General features: G+C 68.2%; 1 protein-coding gene across 1 annotated transcript; it reads left to right on the top strand.

The window, feature by feature from the left end:
* The first annotated feature begins 675 nt into the window (after positions 1-675).
* On the top strand, positions 676-13,504 carry ACHE (acetylcholinesterase (Yt blood group)). Its single transcript, XM_067556445.1, has 4 exons — positions 676-765; positions 6,499-7,989; positions 8,483-8,649; positions 12,684-13,504. The coding sequence occupies exons 2-4, from the start codon at positions 6,506-6,508 to the stop codon at positions 12,803-12,805; spliced, it is 1,773 nt and encodes a 590-aa protein (XP_067412546.1). The 5' UTR covers positions 676-765; positions 6,499-6,505; the 3' UTR covers positions 12,806-13,504.
* The last annotated feature ends 512 nt before the right edge of the window (positions 13,505-14,016 follow it).

The raw sequence follows: 14,016 nt of genomic DNA, 5'->3' as shown, positions 1-14,016 counted from the left end.
CTGCACCGAGCCGGGGGGGGGGGGGCTTGGCCGGGGCTCTTAACTGCACCTGTGAACACAGAGCCAGCCCCACAGCTCCTGCTCCACTGCGCCCCACAGGGCCCGGGGGCACAGGCTGGAGGGGGCGAATCCAGCCCCCCACCTGCCCCCCCCCGAAATTGTCCCATCATCGTGCTTCTGCTGCTTTCCTGCCTCCCTCCCCCTGTGCCAGTCTGCGGAGCCCACCCTGCCCCCTAGCCCAGCCTGCCCCCACCCAGCCCCCCAGCCCAGCCTGCCCCATCCACCTCCACCCTGCCCCCCACCTACAGCCCCCACCCAGCCCCCTCTAGCCCAGCCTGCCCCCACCCAGCCTCCCAATCTCCAGCCCAGCCCCCCACCCCATCCTGCCCCCCAGCCCAGCCTGCCCCATCCACCTTCACCCTGCCCCCCACCTACAGCCCCCACCCTGCCCCCTGGCCCAGCCTGCCCCCACCCAGCCTCCCAATCTCCAGCCCAGCCCCCCACCCCAGCCTGCCCCCCAGCCCAGCCTGCCCCATCCACCTCCACCCTGCCCCTCACCTACAGCCCCCACCCAGCCCCCCTCTAGCCCAGCCCAGCCGCCCCCCCGGCTCTGGCTAGCCGGGCTCCGCAGACTCGCGAGATCTGGCGACGGAGAACCCGGGGGGGGTGGGGGGGCCGTTTATTCCAGCCCCGAGCCCGCAGCTGCAACCAGCGGCTCCAGTCCGCCTGCCCCGAAACCAGGGACCCGGGGCTCCCCCCCCCCAGGTGAGCGCCCCCCTCCCCCCCGGCTCCATCCCCCTCCCCCCCTGCATCCCCCCCCGGGCCGCCGCATCAGCAGCCAGGTGCGCGCAGCTGGACGCATCTGGCGCAGCTGGATCCGGCTGCCGGCGGGGGGGAGGTTACACAATCGGCTGGGGGGCGGCAGCGGGCTGGTACCCGGACACCCCCCCCCCGCTTCCCCGCAGGGCCCGTCCGCCCCCCCCCCCCGCAGGCTCCCTCTCTCCTTTGCAGCCCCCCCTCTTCTTCCCCGGGGGGCAGGAGTCGGGGCGCGGGGAGGGGACCGGCTGCAGCCAGGACAGGGGGGGCTGCAGCACCGACCCTTCCCCCCCCGGGATGGAGCCGGGAAGGGACGAGAGGGGGGAGGGTAGCAGAGACAGGCTGCAAATAGCCCGGCTGTGGGGGGGGACCCCACGGGAGGGGGAGGGGAGAAGGGACCGCCCTCCCCCCAGATACAGGCGCCCCCCTGGGATTTAATCCCTTGCGGCCCAGGGTTTGCGCAGGGGGCTGATGCAAAATCCTGCAGGTCTGCCCCCCACCCGCCAGCTCCCCGACCCCCCCAGCCAGCCCCACATACCCCCCTGCCAGCCCCCCAACCAGCCCTACACACCCCTCTAGCCCCCCAGCCCAGCCAGCCCCCCAGGCCAGCCCCTATACACACCCCTCTATCCCCCCCAGCCCAGCCAGCCCCTCCAAGCCAGCCCCCTGCTGGCCAGCCCCCCAGGCCAGCCCCTAGACACACCCCTCTATCCATCTATCTTCCCCCCAGCCAGCCCTATACACGCTCGTCATCGTCCGTCTGTCCATCCATCCCCAGACACACCCTGTATCTGTCTCTCCATCCATCCTCCCCTCCCATGACATTTTCACCACCCCCCATGGCAGAGATCTGCAGGCGGGGGGGGGCACCGTTTGGGGGGAGGGGGTATCTGGCTGTGGCTCTGCCCAGGACAGTGGAGTTTGCCCCCCCCCCATTCTGTGCTGGGTGAGGTGGGTGCTGTGCCGGGGGGTCCCGGTGCTGATGAATGGGGCGTTGGCAACAAACAGGAAGCAGGCTGTGGGGTGGGGCCGGCTGCTAATGGGGGGGGCAGGGTCACCAGCAGGGAGGGGATGTCTGGCTGAGGGGGTCAGTGTGCTGGGGGGGGGACAGCATCAGACCCTTTGACAGGCTGTGTGCAGAAGAAAGGGTGGGGTGCAGGAGCCAGGGTGTGCAGGCCCCCCCCCAGGCCATTCGGCCAAGACTCCCCCCCCCAAACACGGGGGGTCCCCAGTGAATGAGCAGGGCTGGCTGGGGCCAAGAAGGAAACCGAGGCAGGGCTGAAACTGCAGAGAGCCGGGATGGGGGGGGGGCTGGGAGGGATGGGGGGGTCTGCGTCCGGAGGCCCATGCCCCCCCCCCCCCAGCCTGTCCCCATGGAGACCCAGGCTGTGTTTGCAAACAGAGCGCAGGGACCAGCCCCCGGATTATTAACAGACATGAACTCATGGCGGGGGCTGCAGGGGGGCTGGGATTCCCAACCCCCCCCCAGCAAAAACACACCCCTAGCTCCCAAGGCTGGGACTGAACAGCCGGAGTGTCCCCAGAAGGGGGAGCATGGACAGACCGGGGGGTGTCCCCAGTGGGGGGCCATATGCACCCAGCTGTCTGTCTGTCTATCCCCCTCCACACCCCCAGCCTTCTGCCGGGCCCCTGGGGCAGTTGGAAGGAGACAGTGGCGGGGGGGGGGGGGGGGAATCTGTGCACACGCATGTGCATGCCTGGGGGAGGGGAGGGGCAGGTGTGCTCTCACGCATGTGCCATGGGTGCGGGGTCTGTGTGTGCACGGATGTCAGTGCCCCGCACCAGGTCGGCGTGAGTGTGCGCGCACACACGTGTGTGCGCGTTCCACGCAGGCTCCACGCAGCCGCATCTCTCCTGAGCTGCCCCGTGGGGGGGCGGGGTCTGGCCCCCGCCTCTGTGCGGGGGAGGATACGTGGGGTGGGTTTCCCTGCAGGGCCCTGATTTCATGGCCTCTCTCCACCTCCCCCTTCCCGGCGCCAGGGCGGCAGGGTTGTCTCCCAGCCAGTCGGGGGGGGGGGGTCTGGTTACAGGGGCCTGGGGGGGGGGGGCTGAATCTGACAGTCGGAAGTTGCTGGCTGCCAATTGGGGGGGGGCACGATTGGGTTTCCAGTCACTCCCCCACACACAGCGGGTGACATTTCCGGCCCCACGGATCCTCTTTCCAGGCAACGGACAAAGCAGATGGGCCATGGGCGGGGGGCAGAGGGTGTCGGGGTTCCCGGGGAGCAGAGGGGTCCCTAACCGCCTCCACAGGCCCCATCAAGAGACATTCAGGCCCCCCTTACCTCACCTGCACTGGGGGCCCCCTTCCCCTTTATTTGCACAGACATGTTGGGGGGGGCCTGCTGCAATTGTCCCAGCCCCGCGCCAGCCCCCAGAGCGAGCGCCGGGTTATTCCTGTCCTGGGTATTTTCGGTGCGAACAGCTGGGGATTTCACGGGCCCCAGGAGCCACACAGCTGCTCCCCTGCGGGGGGGGATGGGACACGCAGGGGGGGGAACCCCCGCTCTCTCCTTCAGATCCCCTTCAATCCCTGCCTCCCCCTGGCGCCCTCCCCACAGCGTCCTCCCCAGAAGAGACCTCCCCCCATGGCCAGGAATCTGCTCCCTCCCCACTGTGCTCCCCCCACCAAAACCTCTCCCCCCTCCCCCCGCAGGCTCCTAGCCTGCAGCACCCCCTGCTGGGAGGGGCTGGAATAGCCAGGAGCTGCCGCCCCCGCCAGGTTCCTGCCCGAACGCCTCCCCCCATGGCTCAGTGGCCAAAGACCGGAGACTGAGCCAGGCAACCAGGTGCCTTGTGAAATGGGGCAGCGAACTCCCCCCCCCGCCCACTGCCCGCCCGGGGGAGGGGCCGAGCAGGGAAGCATCAGAATTGCGGCTTGCGAAAGACGCAGAAACCGGCAGTGTAAACCTTAGCCCGCCCCACGCAGGCAGCCGGCAAAGATCCGGTGGCGGCGCTAATGCCCGGCTGCAGCGGAGAAGCTGCATGAACGCTTTGCGTCGGGCCGTGTGGCGGAGGAGGGAGACGGGCACAGGGCTAACGTGACGCCCGTTTTTAAAAGGACCCAGAGGCGATCCTGACCATCACAGGCCGGGCAGCCTGACCTCAGCCCAGGCCAACTGGCTGAAAGCGTTGTAAAGAAAAGAATTATCAGCCCCAGAGACGAACACGCTTCGCTGGGGAAGCGTCAGCAACCCGGCTCCTGTGACGGGAAATCACGCCTCACCGATCTACTAGGATTCTTCCAGGGGCTCAATAAAGACGTGGCGAAGGGGGAGCCAGTGGCTATAGGGCACTTGTCTTGCAGAAAGCCTCTGACAAGGCCCCTCACCAAAGGCTGCCATGGGACACGGGGGAAGGTCTCTCCTGGCTCAGTAACCGGGTAACAAAGGGTCGGAAGAAAGGGTCGGTTTTCAGAGCGGGCGAGGTAGATGCTGGGGTCCCCCCGGGCTCTGCACTGGGACCGGAGCCGCTCAGCGGGTTCCGAAATGCTCTGGGAAAAGGGGTAAACGGGGAGGTGCCGAATTGGCGGATGATACAAAACTCCTCAGGACAGTTCAGTGCCAAGCAGCCGGCGAAGCGTCACCGAGGGTCTCACTGAGCTGAGTGACCAGGCAGCAAACCGGCAGCCACCATTCAACGCTGCTGACGCAAAGTAACGCACCTGGGAAAACACAGTCCCAACAAGCCCCACAAAACCCTGGGGTCTGCCTCAGCTGCTGCCTCCCAAGAGAGACCTCGGCATCCCTGCAATCACCCGCTCAGTGCGCAGCAGCCGTCCCAAAAGCTGCCCGGTGTTGGGAACCGCTGGAGAGGGGAAAAGGCAGCAAATATCTTCCTGCCGCCGCGGGAGCGAAAAAGGAGTCGCCAAAAAGCGACGCTAGAAATGGAGAAATAACACTGCTGACAACGCTGCTGTCGGCCGGGTCTGGACCGGCCCCAGCCGAGGAGCCATGGGCTGGGCTGGGCCTGTTTAGGGTGGGGCGGGATATGGCAGAGGGCTATAAAACCATGCCCAGGGTGCAGACAGCGGCTAGGGAGTGTTATTTGCCTTTTGCCACGGCACAAGGGCCAGGGATCGCCTGCTGCAATGAAGGCGGCCGGTGGCACACGCCCCAGAGGAAGGGCTTTGTCACACAACGCACAACCAAGCCACGGCGGGCGAACGCACAAAGGGGTTCACGAGAGAAGGGTCCCGCAGAGGCTGGCAGCCGGGATGCCAGGGTGACTCTGCCCCTCTGAGCGTCAGATGCCGGGACCGGGAGATGGGCGGATCCGTCTGGCCGCAATTGCCCAGTTCTGCGCATTGCCCCCAAGCCGCCGGCCCCGACCTCTCTCGGCGGACAGGAACCTGGGCTAGACGGGCCCTGGCTCTGACCCCCGCCTGCCCCATTTCTCCTTAGCTAGCGCAGGCTGACCTACCGGGCGATTCTGGGCTGTGGGTCGGGGTGAGGGGCACGGGAGAGCTGGGGGGGAGGGACGGGCAGCATGCTCTGTTTGCTTCCCACCCCACACCCGCCCAGTGCAGCCGGTTTCCCCAGCAGCAGCTGCCAAGGGCCCCGGGTTTCGGTACCACCCTGTTTGCGCTGGATTAATGGCCCATTGCTCTCTGGCACCGGCCGCCCCCTCCCCGCCCCATGGACTCCAACCCCAGCCACACGCAACGCCAGGCAGGAGGCGGCGACGCCCACGGGGGGCCGGGGGCAGAGGAACAGGGGGCTTGCAGGGCCGGGCCAGGGGGATTGTGCACAGGTGTGTTACGAGTGTGGGGGGGGGGGCAGGTTGTGTCGGCGGGGGAGTTGTGTTAGGTGTCGGGCTGGGGGTTGTGTGTTATTTCTCCCTGTGCACGGGGGCGGTTGTGTGTTGCGGGCCTGAGGTGTGGGCCAATTGTTGGGCCGGGGATTGTGCCCGGGTGTGTTATGGCTGTGTGTGCTGTGAGGGGGGTTGTGGTTTCGTGTGTGTTTATGTGAGATGGTTTGCTGGCTGTCGCGCTGTGTTTCGGGGGTGGGGGGGTGGTTGTGTTGCTGGGACGAGCTGCACGTAACACCGAGCCAGATGGGCCGGCGGGTTGTGTGTGTGTGTGTGTGTACAGGTGTGTTACGGCTGTGTGCGGGGGGGGAGGGGCACAGAGCGGTTTGCCAGCTGTTGCGCGCTGTATGGGGGGGGCGGGCTGGGCCATCAGCGTGCCGCGTGTGTCCCAGGGGGGCGTTGCAGGGGGGGCGTGTGACAGTTTCCTGGCTGTGGTGGGGCTGGGCCGGGGCGTGATACACAAGAGCCAGTTGTCTGACGGGGGGGCATGGGCGGGGGAGGGATCCCCCGTGCCGTGCTGGGGGGATCTGTGGGGCATCGTGTAAAGGGGGGTCACACTCCACAGGTGCTGCAGCTTTAACCTCAGCCCCAGCCCCCCCGCCCCAGATCCTGGGATTACTGCTCTAACCACTAGACCCTAGAGCCGTGGAGAGAACCCAGGCGTCCTGGCTCCCAACCCCCCAGGCTCTGCAGGCTGCTGATAAAGGAGCCGGGGCAGCCGGGTGCTGATAGGTCCCGTGGGTCTCTTATCAGGACGGGCGGGGGACGCGCCCCGGCTGGGTCGTGCCAGGGTCCAGGGGACGTCTCCTGCTGCCCCCTCACCCTGTCTCTCTCTTCCCTCCCCCCTCGCAGCTGCGCCATGGCCGGAGCCGTGCCCACCCCCGCCCTCCTGTTCTGCGCCGCCCTGGCGCTGGCCGCCCGCAGCGAGGAGCCGGTGGCACAGACCCGGGCGGGGCGCGTGCGGGGCCTGCGCCTGCCCGTCCTCTCCGGCCACGTCTCCGCCTTCCTGGGCATCCCCTACGCCGAGCCGCCGGTGGGCAAGATGCGCTTCCGGCGCCCGGAGCCCAAGAAGCCCTGGGGCGGGCTGCTGGAGGCCACCGCCTACCGCCAGGCCTGTTACCAGTACGTGGACACCCTGTACCCCGGCTTCCCCGGCACAGAGATGTGGAACCCCAACCGGGAGATGAGCGAGGACTGCCTGTACCTCAACGTCTGGGCGCCCTGGCCCCGGCCCGCCAACGCCAGCGTGCTGGTCTGGATCTACGGAGGCGGCTTCTACAGCGGCTCGGCCTCGCTGGACGTCTACGACGGCCGCTACCTGGCTCACGCCGAGCAGCTGGTGCTGGTCTCCATGAACTACCGGGTGGGCGCCTTCGGCTTCCTGGCCCTGCCGGGCAGCCAGGAGGCACCGGGCAACGTGGGGCTGCTGGACCAGCGGCTGGCCCTGCAGTGGGTGCAGAGCAACATCCAGGCCTTCGGTGGCAACGCCAAAGCGGTGACCATCTTCGGGGAGAGCGCCGGGGCGGCCTCGGTGGGCATGCACCTGCTCTCGCCCGGCAGCCGGCCCCTCTTCCGACGCGCCATCCTGCAGAGCGGGGTGCCCAACGCCCCCTGGGCCACCGTCAGCCCGGCCGAGAGCCGGCGCCGTGCCACGCTGCTGGCCAAGCTGGTGGGCTGCCCGCCGGGCAACGACTCGGAGCTGGCGGCCTGCCTGCGGGGCCGCTCGCCCCAGGAGCTGATCGACCAGGAGTGGCTGGTGCTGCCCCAGCAGAGCGTCTTCCGCTTCGCCTTCGTGCCGGTGGCGGACGGCGACTTCGCGGCCGAGGCGCCCGAGGCCGCCCGCCCGCCGGAGACCCAGGTGCTGCTGGGGGTGGTGCAGGACGAGGGCACCTACTTCCTGCTTTACGGGGCACCCGGCTTCAGCAAGGACAACGACAGCCTCATCAGCCGGGAGGAGTTCCTGGGCGGGGTGCGCGTGGGGGTGCCCCAGGCCAGCGAGCTGGCGGCCGAGGCCGTGGTGCTGCACTACACCGACTGGCTGGACCCGGACAACCCGCTCAAGAACCGGGAAGCCCTGGACGACATCGTGGGCGACCACAACGTGGTCTGCCCCGTGGCCCACTTCGCCCTGCGGCTGGCCGAGCGGGGCGGCCGGGTCTTCGCCTACCTCTTCGACCACCGCGCCTCCAACATGCTCTGGCCCCCCTGGATGGGGGTGCCCCACGGCTACGAGATCGAGTTCGTCTTCGGCCTGCCCCTGGACCGCGCCCTCAACTACACGCCCGCCGAGGCCGCCCTCAGCCGACGCATCATGCGCTACTGGGCCAACTTCGCCCGCACCGGGTACCGGGGGGGGGGGCCTGCGCGAGGGGGGGGCTGGGGGTCCCTGGAGAAGGGGGTCCCTGTGCGGGGGGAGGGAGGGCTGGGTGACCCTGGAAAAGGGGGTCCTTGCATGGGGGGAGGGGGTAGGTGACCCTGGAGAAGGGGGTCCCTGCATGGGGGGAGAGGGTGGATGACCCTGGAGAAGGGGGTCCCTGCATGGGGGGAGAGGGTGGATGACCCTGGAGAAGGGGGTCCCTGCACGGGGGGAGTAGGTGGGCTTGGGGGTCCCTGGAGAAGGGGGTCCCTGCATGGGTGGAGAGGGTGGATGACCCTGGAGAAGGGGGTCCCTGCATGGGGGTGTGCTTGGGGTCCCTGGAGGACAGATGGATGGGGTGGGTGGGGCTCCCTGGAAGGGGGTTCAGTGAGGGGCTGACCCCACACTGGGGGGGATGGGTTTGGGGGTTCCCCGGCCAGCCAGGCGTGACCCTCGCTCTCTCCCCCTCCCCCCCGGCAGGGACCCCAACGAGCCATCAGAGCGGGGCCCACGCTGGCCCCCCTACACCCCCACGCAGCAGCAGTATGTCAAGCTGAACTCCCGCCCTCTGGCTGTGGGGCAGGGGCTCCGGGCCCAGGTCTGTGCCTTCTGGAACCGCTTTCTGCCCAAGTTGCTCAACGTCACCGGTGAGACGCTGGGGGGGGACACCTGCATCATGGGGGGAGCGGGAGACCATGGGGGAGGGAGCTGCACCCGGAGGGCGGGTGTGGGGCACCATGGGGGGTGGTTCCTTGCATCGTGGGGGGAAGGGTGAATGCAGCGGGAGGCAGGTGTGGGGGAGGTCAGGGAGCTCACAGAGGGAAACCGAGGCAGGAGACACCAACTCGACCCCCCTCCCCCCGCTCTCAGTCCGATCACCCAGTGTCCCTTCTCCCCAAATGCCAGGCCACGGCTTAACCCGGCCTCCTCCTTTTCTTTTTCCTCCCCTGTAGAGCCATGCGCTGCAGCCGACCGGGGCCCCGGGCCCCCCCCAACCCCTCCGCCCCTCCTCGCCCTCCTCCCCCTCCTCGCCCTGCGGTTCCAGCCCTGAGAGCGACCCCCGGATCCTGCATGCATCCAGCAGCTGGCAGATGGCTGGGGGGGGCTGAGCCCCCACTGGGGGCGGGTGGGGCCTGTGGAACTCCTGGCCACTGGGGGCCAGCAGCCGGCTCAGGATTTTAACCCTCGGGCCTGGCCCTCAGCCGCAGAACCAGGACGGGAGCCGGCACTGGGGGGGACAGGGAGGGGACCCCTGCGCAAGTGAACCCGCCCACACCTGCGGCACTGGCATGTGCTCTGCACATTCACTGTGCACACGGACACATGCTGCACACTCACTGTGTACACAGGCACTGCACATTCACTGTGCACACGGACACACGCTGCACACTCACTGTGTACACAGGCACTGCACACTCTCTGCACACCTAGACCCAAGCTCGCTGCACCCACACATGCTCTGCACACTCACTGTGCACATGGGCACACGCTGCACACCTAGACCTGGGGCACACTCACTGCATCTGCACGTGCTCTGCACACTCACCATGCACATGGACACACGCTGCACACTCACCGTGGACACGGGCATGGCACTCTCTCTGCAGACCTAGACCCATGCTCGCTGCACCCGCACGTGCTCTGCACACTCACCGTGCACACGGGCACTGCACACTCGCTGCACCCGCACGTGCTCTGCACACTCACCATGCACACGGGCACTGCACACTCGCTGCACCCACACGTGCTCTGCACACTCACCATGCACATGGGCCCTGCAGCTGGACCACCTGCTGCACACTTGCTCCACACCAGCACTGTGCACACGGCATGTTATTCACAGGCCCACTGCACATCACCATGCACACTCGCTGTACATGGGCGCTGCACACTGCCCGCAGAAACACAGCACACTGGCCGTACGAGTTCTGTGCACACACCGCCCTGCCGATAGATGCATGACACAGGCGTGCGTGTACACAGGCGTGCACACACGCACAGCGCACTCGCTCCCTAACACTGCGCCCCCCCCTTACACACTCACTGCATGCAGCGATGTGGGCACAGTTTATTCACACACTGCACGCGCCCCGTCCACACGCACGAAGGCCCTGGGTGCAGGGGGCATTTGCACACCCAGCTCTGACTTGCGCTGGCCAGTCGGGGGTGCCGCGGGCTCGTCATTATGTCCGGGCTCATGCTGACCCCCCCGGGACTGCGACCCCCCCTGCAGATGGGGAGCAAAAGGGGGCCTGTCGCCCACCCAGCTCCCTGAGTCTGGGAGGGACGGGGGGGGGGGGGGGTCCGTCCATTTATAAAAGGCTGTTTTTGTGTTTCCTGTCGCCCATCGTGCTCGTGTCTTTGACAATTCAACACCCCCGCCCCAAAGTAGCGGTGGGGGACAGGGGGTGTGGGGGGATGGGGCACATGGGGGGAGACACTTCAGGTGGGGGGCAGGGTCAGTGAAGTGTGGGGGGGAGGGGCTGTCAGTGTAACGGGGGTGATGTGGTCTGGGGGCATAGTGCATGGGGCACGCGGGGGGCAGATAGGGGGCATATAGGGGGATGCTCGGGTTGGGGGGCATCAGAGGGACGAGGTTCGGGGGGGGTGAGGTGCATGGGGGGGTTGGGTCCTGTGGGGTGAAGCCCAGACACTGCCCCACACATGGGAGCCTGGCGCATGGGGTGGATGAGCTCACAGGGGGGAGGGGGGACGTGCACCTGGCCACGGCCCTGACCCACACATGGGGCAACCACCTCCGGGTGCTTCCCCCTTGACTCAGCCAGGCCACCAGTCAGCGCCCAGCCACGGGAACAGACCCGGGGAGTCCTGGCTCCCCCTCTCCTCCCAGAGCCGGGGAGAGAACCCAGGAGTCCTGGCTCCCAGCCCCCCTGCTCTAACCCACCAGCCCCAGAACCCAGGAGTCCTGGCTCCCAGTCCCCCACCCCCTGCTCTAACCGCTAGCCCCCACTGCCCTCCCAGAGCCAGGGAGAGAACCCAGGAGCCCTGGCTCCCTGCCCCTCCAGCTCTAACCACCAGCCCTCCCTCCCCGTCCAGAGCCAGGGAGAGAACCTAGGCATCCTGGCTCCCAGCCCTCCCCCCAGTCAGAGAAAGCGAACTGCACTCACAGGCCCTTGGGTCCCAGGTCAGGGATGAAGGAGAGCTGGCTGACATCCAGGAACTCCGCCTGCAGGGGGAGAGCGGGTCAGAATCGAGGCCGCCATATTACACATGGGGAAACTGAGGCACAGATCCGGGGCAGAGAATGGAACCCAGGCGTCCTGGCTCCCAGCCCCCCACCTCCCCCCCACACACACACACACTCTGACCCACCAGCCCCCCCCTCTCAGAGCCAGGGAGAGAACCCAGGCATCCTGGCTCTGCAGTGGAAAGCAGCACGTCTCAATCCCGTGCGGGTGCTGGGTGTGAAATGCCAATTTCGGCCCCGCTCAGCCCGCCCTGGCCGGGCGATCCAGTTGTGCCAGCCGATGCGCATGGGTGCGGGGGCCAGACCAGGAGCTGCAGGACCTCCCACCGTGGCCCCACGTCCAGCCTGCCGAGACCTTCGGTTTCCCCAGCCCTGGCCCGTGGCCAGGCCAGGGTTGGCAGGACTCATGCCCCTCACAGGCTGGCCCGGTACTGCCCTCTCCCAGCCTCGGCCGTCGATGCTGTTTGCCGGGGTGCCCGTGACGGGGCCCAGCCCCCCAGAGGAAGGTGGCTCCCCCCCAGCGAAGTGCAGGGCCTGGGGAAAGCGCCGAGGTCTGCAGGAGCAGTGTGGGCCGCAGGCTGGTCCTCGGGCGGGCAGAGGAGAAGGTCTCCCAGCAGCTGAGAGTGCCGAGGAATTCAGCCCCTGCACCCACCCTCCAGAGAACCCAGCACGGCCATGAGCCGCCGAGTGCCCCCCAGGGGAACTAAGAGGCAGATGTCAGCCCCACGGGACCCCTGCAGCGCCCAGCAGTGGGGAGGGTCGGATCCCGCAAGCCGCTGCACGGCCAGCTGGCGGCACTCAGCCTGACTGACACGGGCAGGGAACTGGGACACTCAGTAGCCGTGCGACCGGGGGACGGCGACGCCACTGGACGTGGGCCAGGAGATGCCGCGCGGCTCCACCTTCAGAGCCAACCCTGAGCTTCATGGCCCCGGCGGGCTGCAGAGGAGCTGGGGCCTGGGCTCCGCAGGCCATTTCCCTGGGGGCAAAGTGATAACGGCCCTGGCGGGCAGAGCAGGGCGCGGTGGCGGTGCCCGACGCACATTCTAGTCCAACACAGCTGGGGCCGGCCATGGGGGTGCAACGGCCTGGACGAAAGAGGCTGTGGCCCCGTTCCCTGGGGCGCAGACGGTCATGAAGGTCCGACGGCAGCAAGAGCCGTACCCTGCTCTGGAGCCACGTGGAGCATGGCCCAGGATGGCCCCAGCCGGGCCGGGCTGGGTCGAACAGCAGGAGAGGGACCCAAGCGGAGGCAGAGACTGGGTATGCAGAGGGGGCAACCAGGTCAGGTCAGGAGAAGCCCAGCACAGTTCAGAGCCATGGTCCAGGCCGAGCCGAGTGCATTAAAGGGGCCGCCCAAGGGATGGGCCCCGAGGGGGGGGGGGGTTTGGGGGTGACGGGACTGTGTGAGGCAGGGGGCTCTGGGGCTGCTCCAGTGTCGCTAACATCCCCCCCCCCCCGATTTCCCCCCAGACAACATCGAGGAGGCGGAGCGGCAGTGGCGGCTGGAGTTCCACCGCTGGAGCGCCTACATGGGCCATTGGAAGAGCCAGTTCGACCACTACAGCCGGCAGGACCGCTGCGCCGAGCTGTGAGGGGGGCCTGCCCCCTGCCTGCCCCACACAGCCCCTCCCGGCCCCCCGCCTGCCCCACACAGCCCCTCACAAACCCCCACCGCTGCGCTGAACTGTGAGGGGGCGCTGCCTCCCCTCAGCCCCCCACCACAGGGGGAAAGGGGCTGTTACTGGACTGTGCAATCTAAGCTAGTGTGTGTGTGTGTGTGTGTGTCGCCCCATCCCTGTGCCCCCCGGGTGTGAGCTCAGGAGATTCCCCCCCCCCCCATCTGTATATAATGTTTATTTAAGGGATTGGTGAGAAATATATAAATAGTGATATTCTACAAGTACGACCCCTATGCCGGGCCCGGCCTGCCCCCCACGCTCAACCTGCCCCCCACGCTCAGTCCCCCAAGTCTGCCCCCCACTCTTAGCCCCCCTGCCCAGCCTACCCCCATCTGCCCCCACACAGCCCCCCCAATGCTCAGCTCCCCACCTGTCCCCCACTCTCAGCCCCCCACCACCTGCCCCCCAGCTCCCCCAACACCCCTTTCTCCCCACCCCCCTTCTCCCCAGTCCGCCCCATCTCTGTTATCCGGGTCCTACAGCTGCCCCCCTCGACTCCCCCTTCCCGAAGCCTCCGTGGGATGCTGCCCCAGTGAGTTGGGGGCTGCCCGGAGCCCCCCAACCTCTCCGGGCCCCACCTGTGTGAACCATCCAATAAAGGCATGAAAGACACGGACCCTGCCTCTGTGGGGGGGGGGGCACCGGCGGGGTTGGGGGGGGCTGCGGGTCGGGAATGCGGGGCACCGCAGGGTTGGGGTGGGGGCACCGCAGGGGGACGCCCTGGGACAGCTCCCGCCCCATGGGGGGGGGGCCCGGGGGCGGGCGGAGTCCGGGACTCGCTGCTGTTCCCGCATCGGCCGCCGGGGGGCTCCGCCCCCCCATTTGGCAGCGCGGGGCCGGGAGGGGGCGCGCGAGGAAGCGGCGGCGGCTCCTCCCCCCCTGTGCACCGAGCCCCCCCAGCCCCCCCGCGGGGCCCGGGGCGGAGCCAGCCCGGGGGGAGCAGGGGCCTGGCGGGACCCCAGAATCTGGGGGGCTGAGTTGGGGGTTGGGGGCGTTCGGGGGGGGGCCGCGAAGGGGGGCCCCCAGCCTGCACAGGGCCCCCCGGGACTCCCCCAGCTCGGCCGGTGCCGCCCCCCCGCGCCTCCCCCCAACCCCCATTTCCGAGCTCCGAACCGCCCTTGTCT

This window comes from Emydura macquarii, unplaced genomic scaffold, assembly GCF_026122565.2.
Source record: "Emydura macquarii macquarii isolate MOO-44397 ecotype Brisbane River unplaced genomic scaffold, CSIRO-AGI_Emac_v2 contig_306, whole genome shotgun sequence".
NCBI classification, from domain to species: domain Eukaryota; kingdom Metazoa; phylum Chordata; order Testudines; family Chelidae; genus Emydura; species Emydura macquarii.
The sequence above is the reverse complement of the archived record's forward strand: the minus strand, read 5'-3'. Positions and strand labels throughout refer to the sequence as shown.

Excerpts from the sequence above, each read along its gene's own strand:
- ACHE (XM_067556445.1), top strand. The coding sequence starts at position 6,506 with ATGGCCGGAGCCGTGCCCACCCCCGCCCTCCTGTTCTGCGCCGCCCTG. Across the intron at positions 7,990-8,482 it reads GCCAACTTCGCCCGCACCGG|GGACCCCAACGAGCCATCAG; the intron begins GTACCGGGGGGG and ends CCCCCCCGGCAG. Across the intron at positions 8,650-12,683 it reads CAAGTTGCTCAACGTCACCG|ACAACATCGAGGAGGCGGAG; the intron begins GTGAGACGCTGG and ends ATTTCCCCCCAG.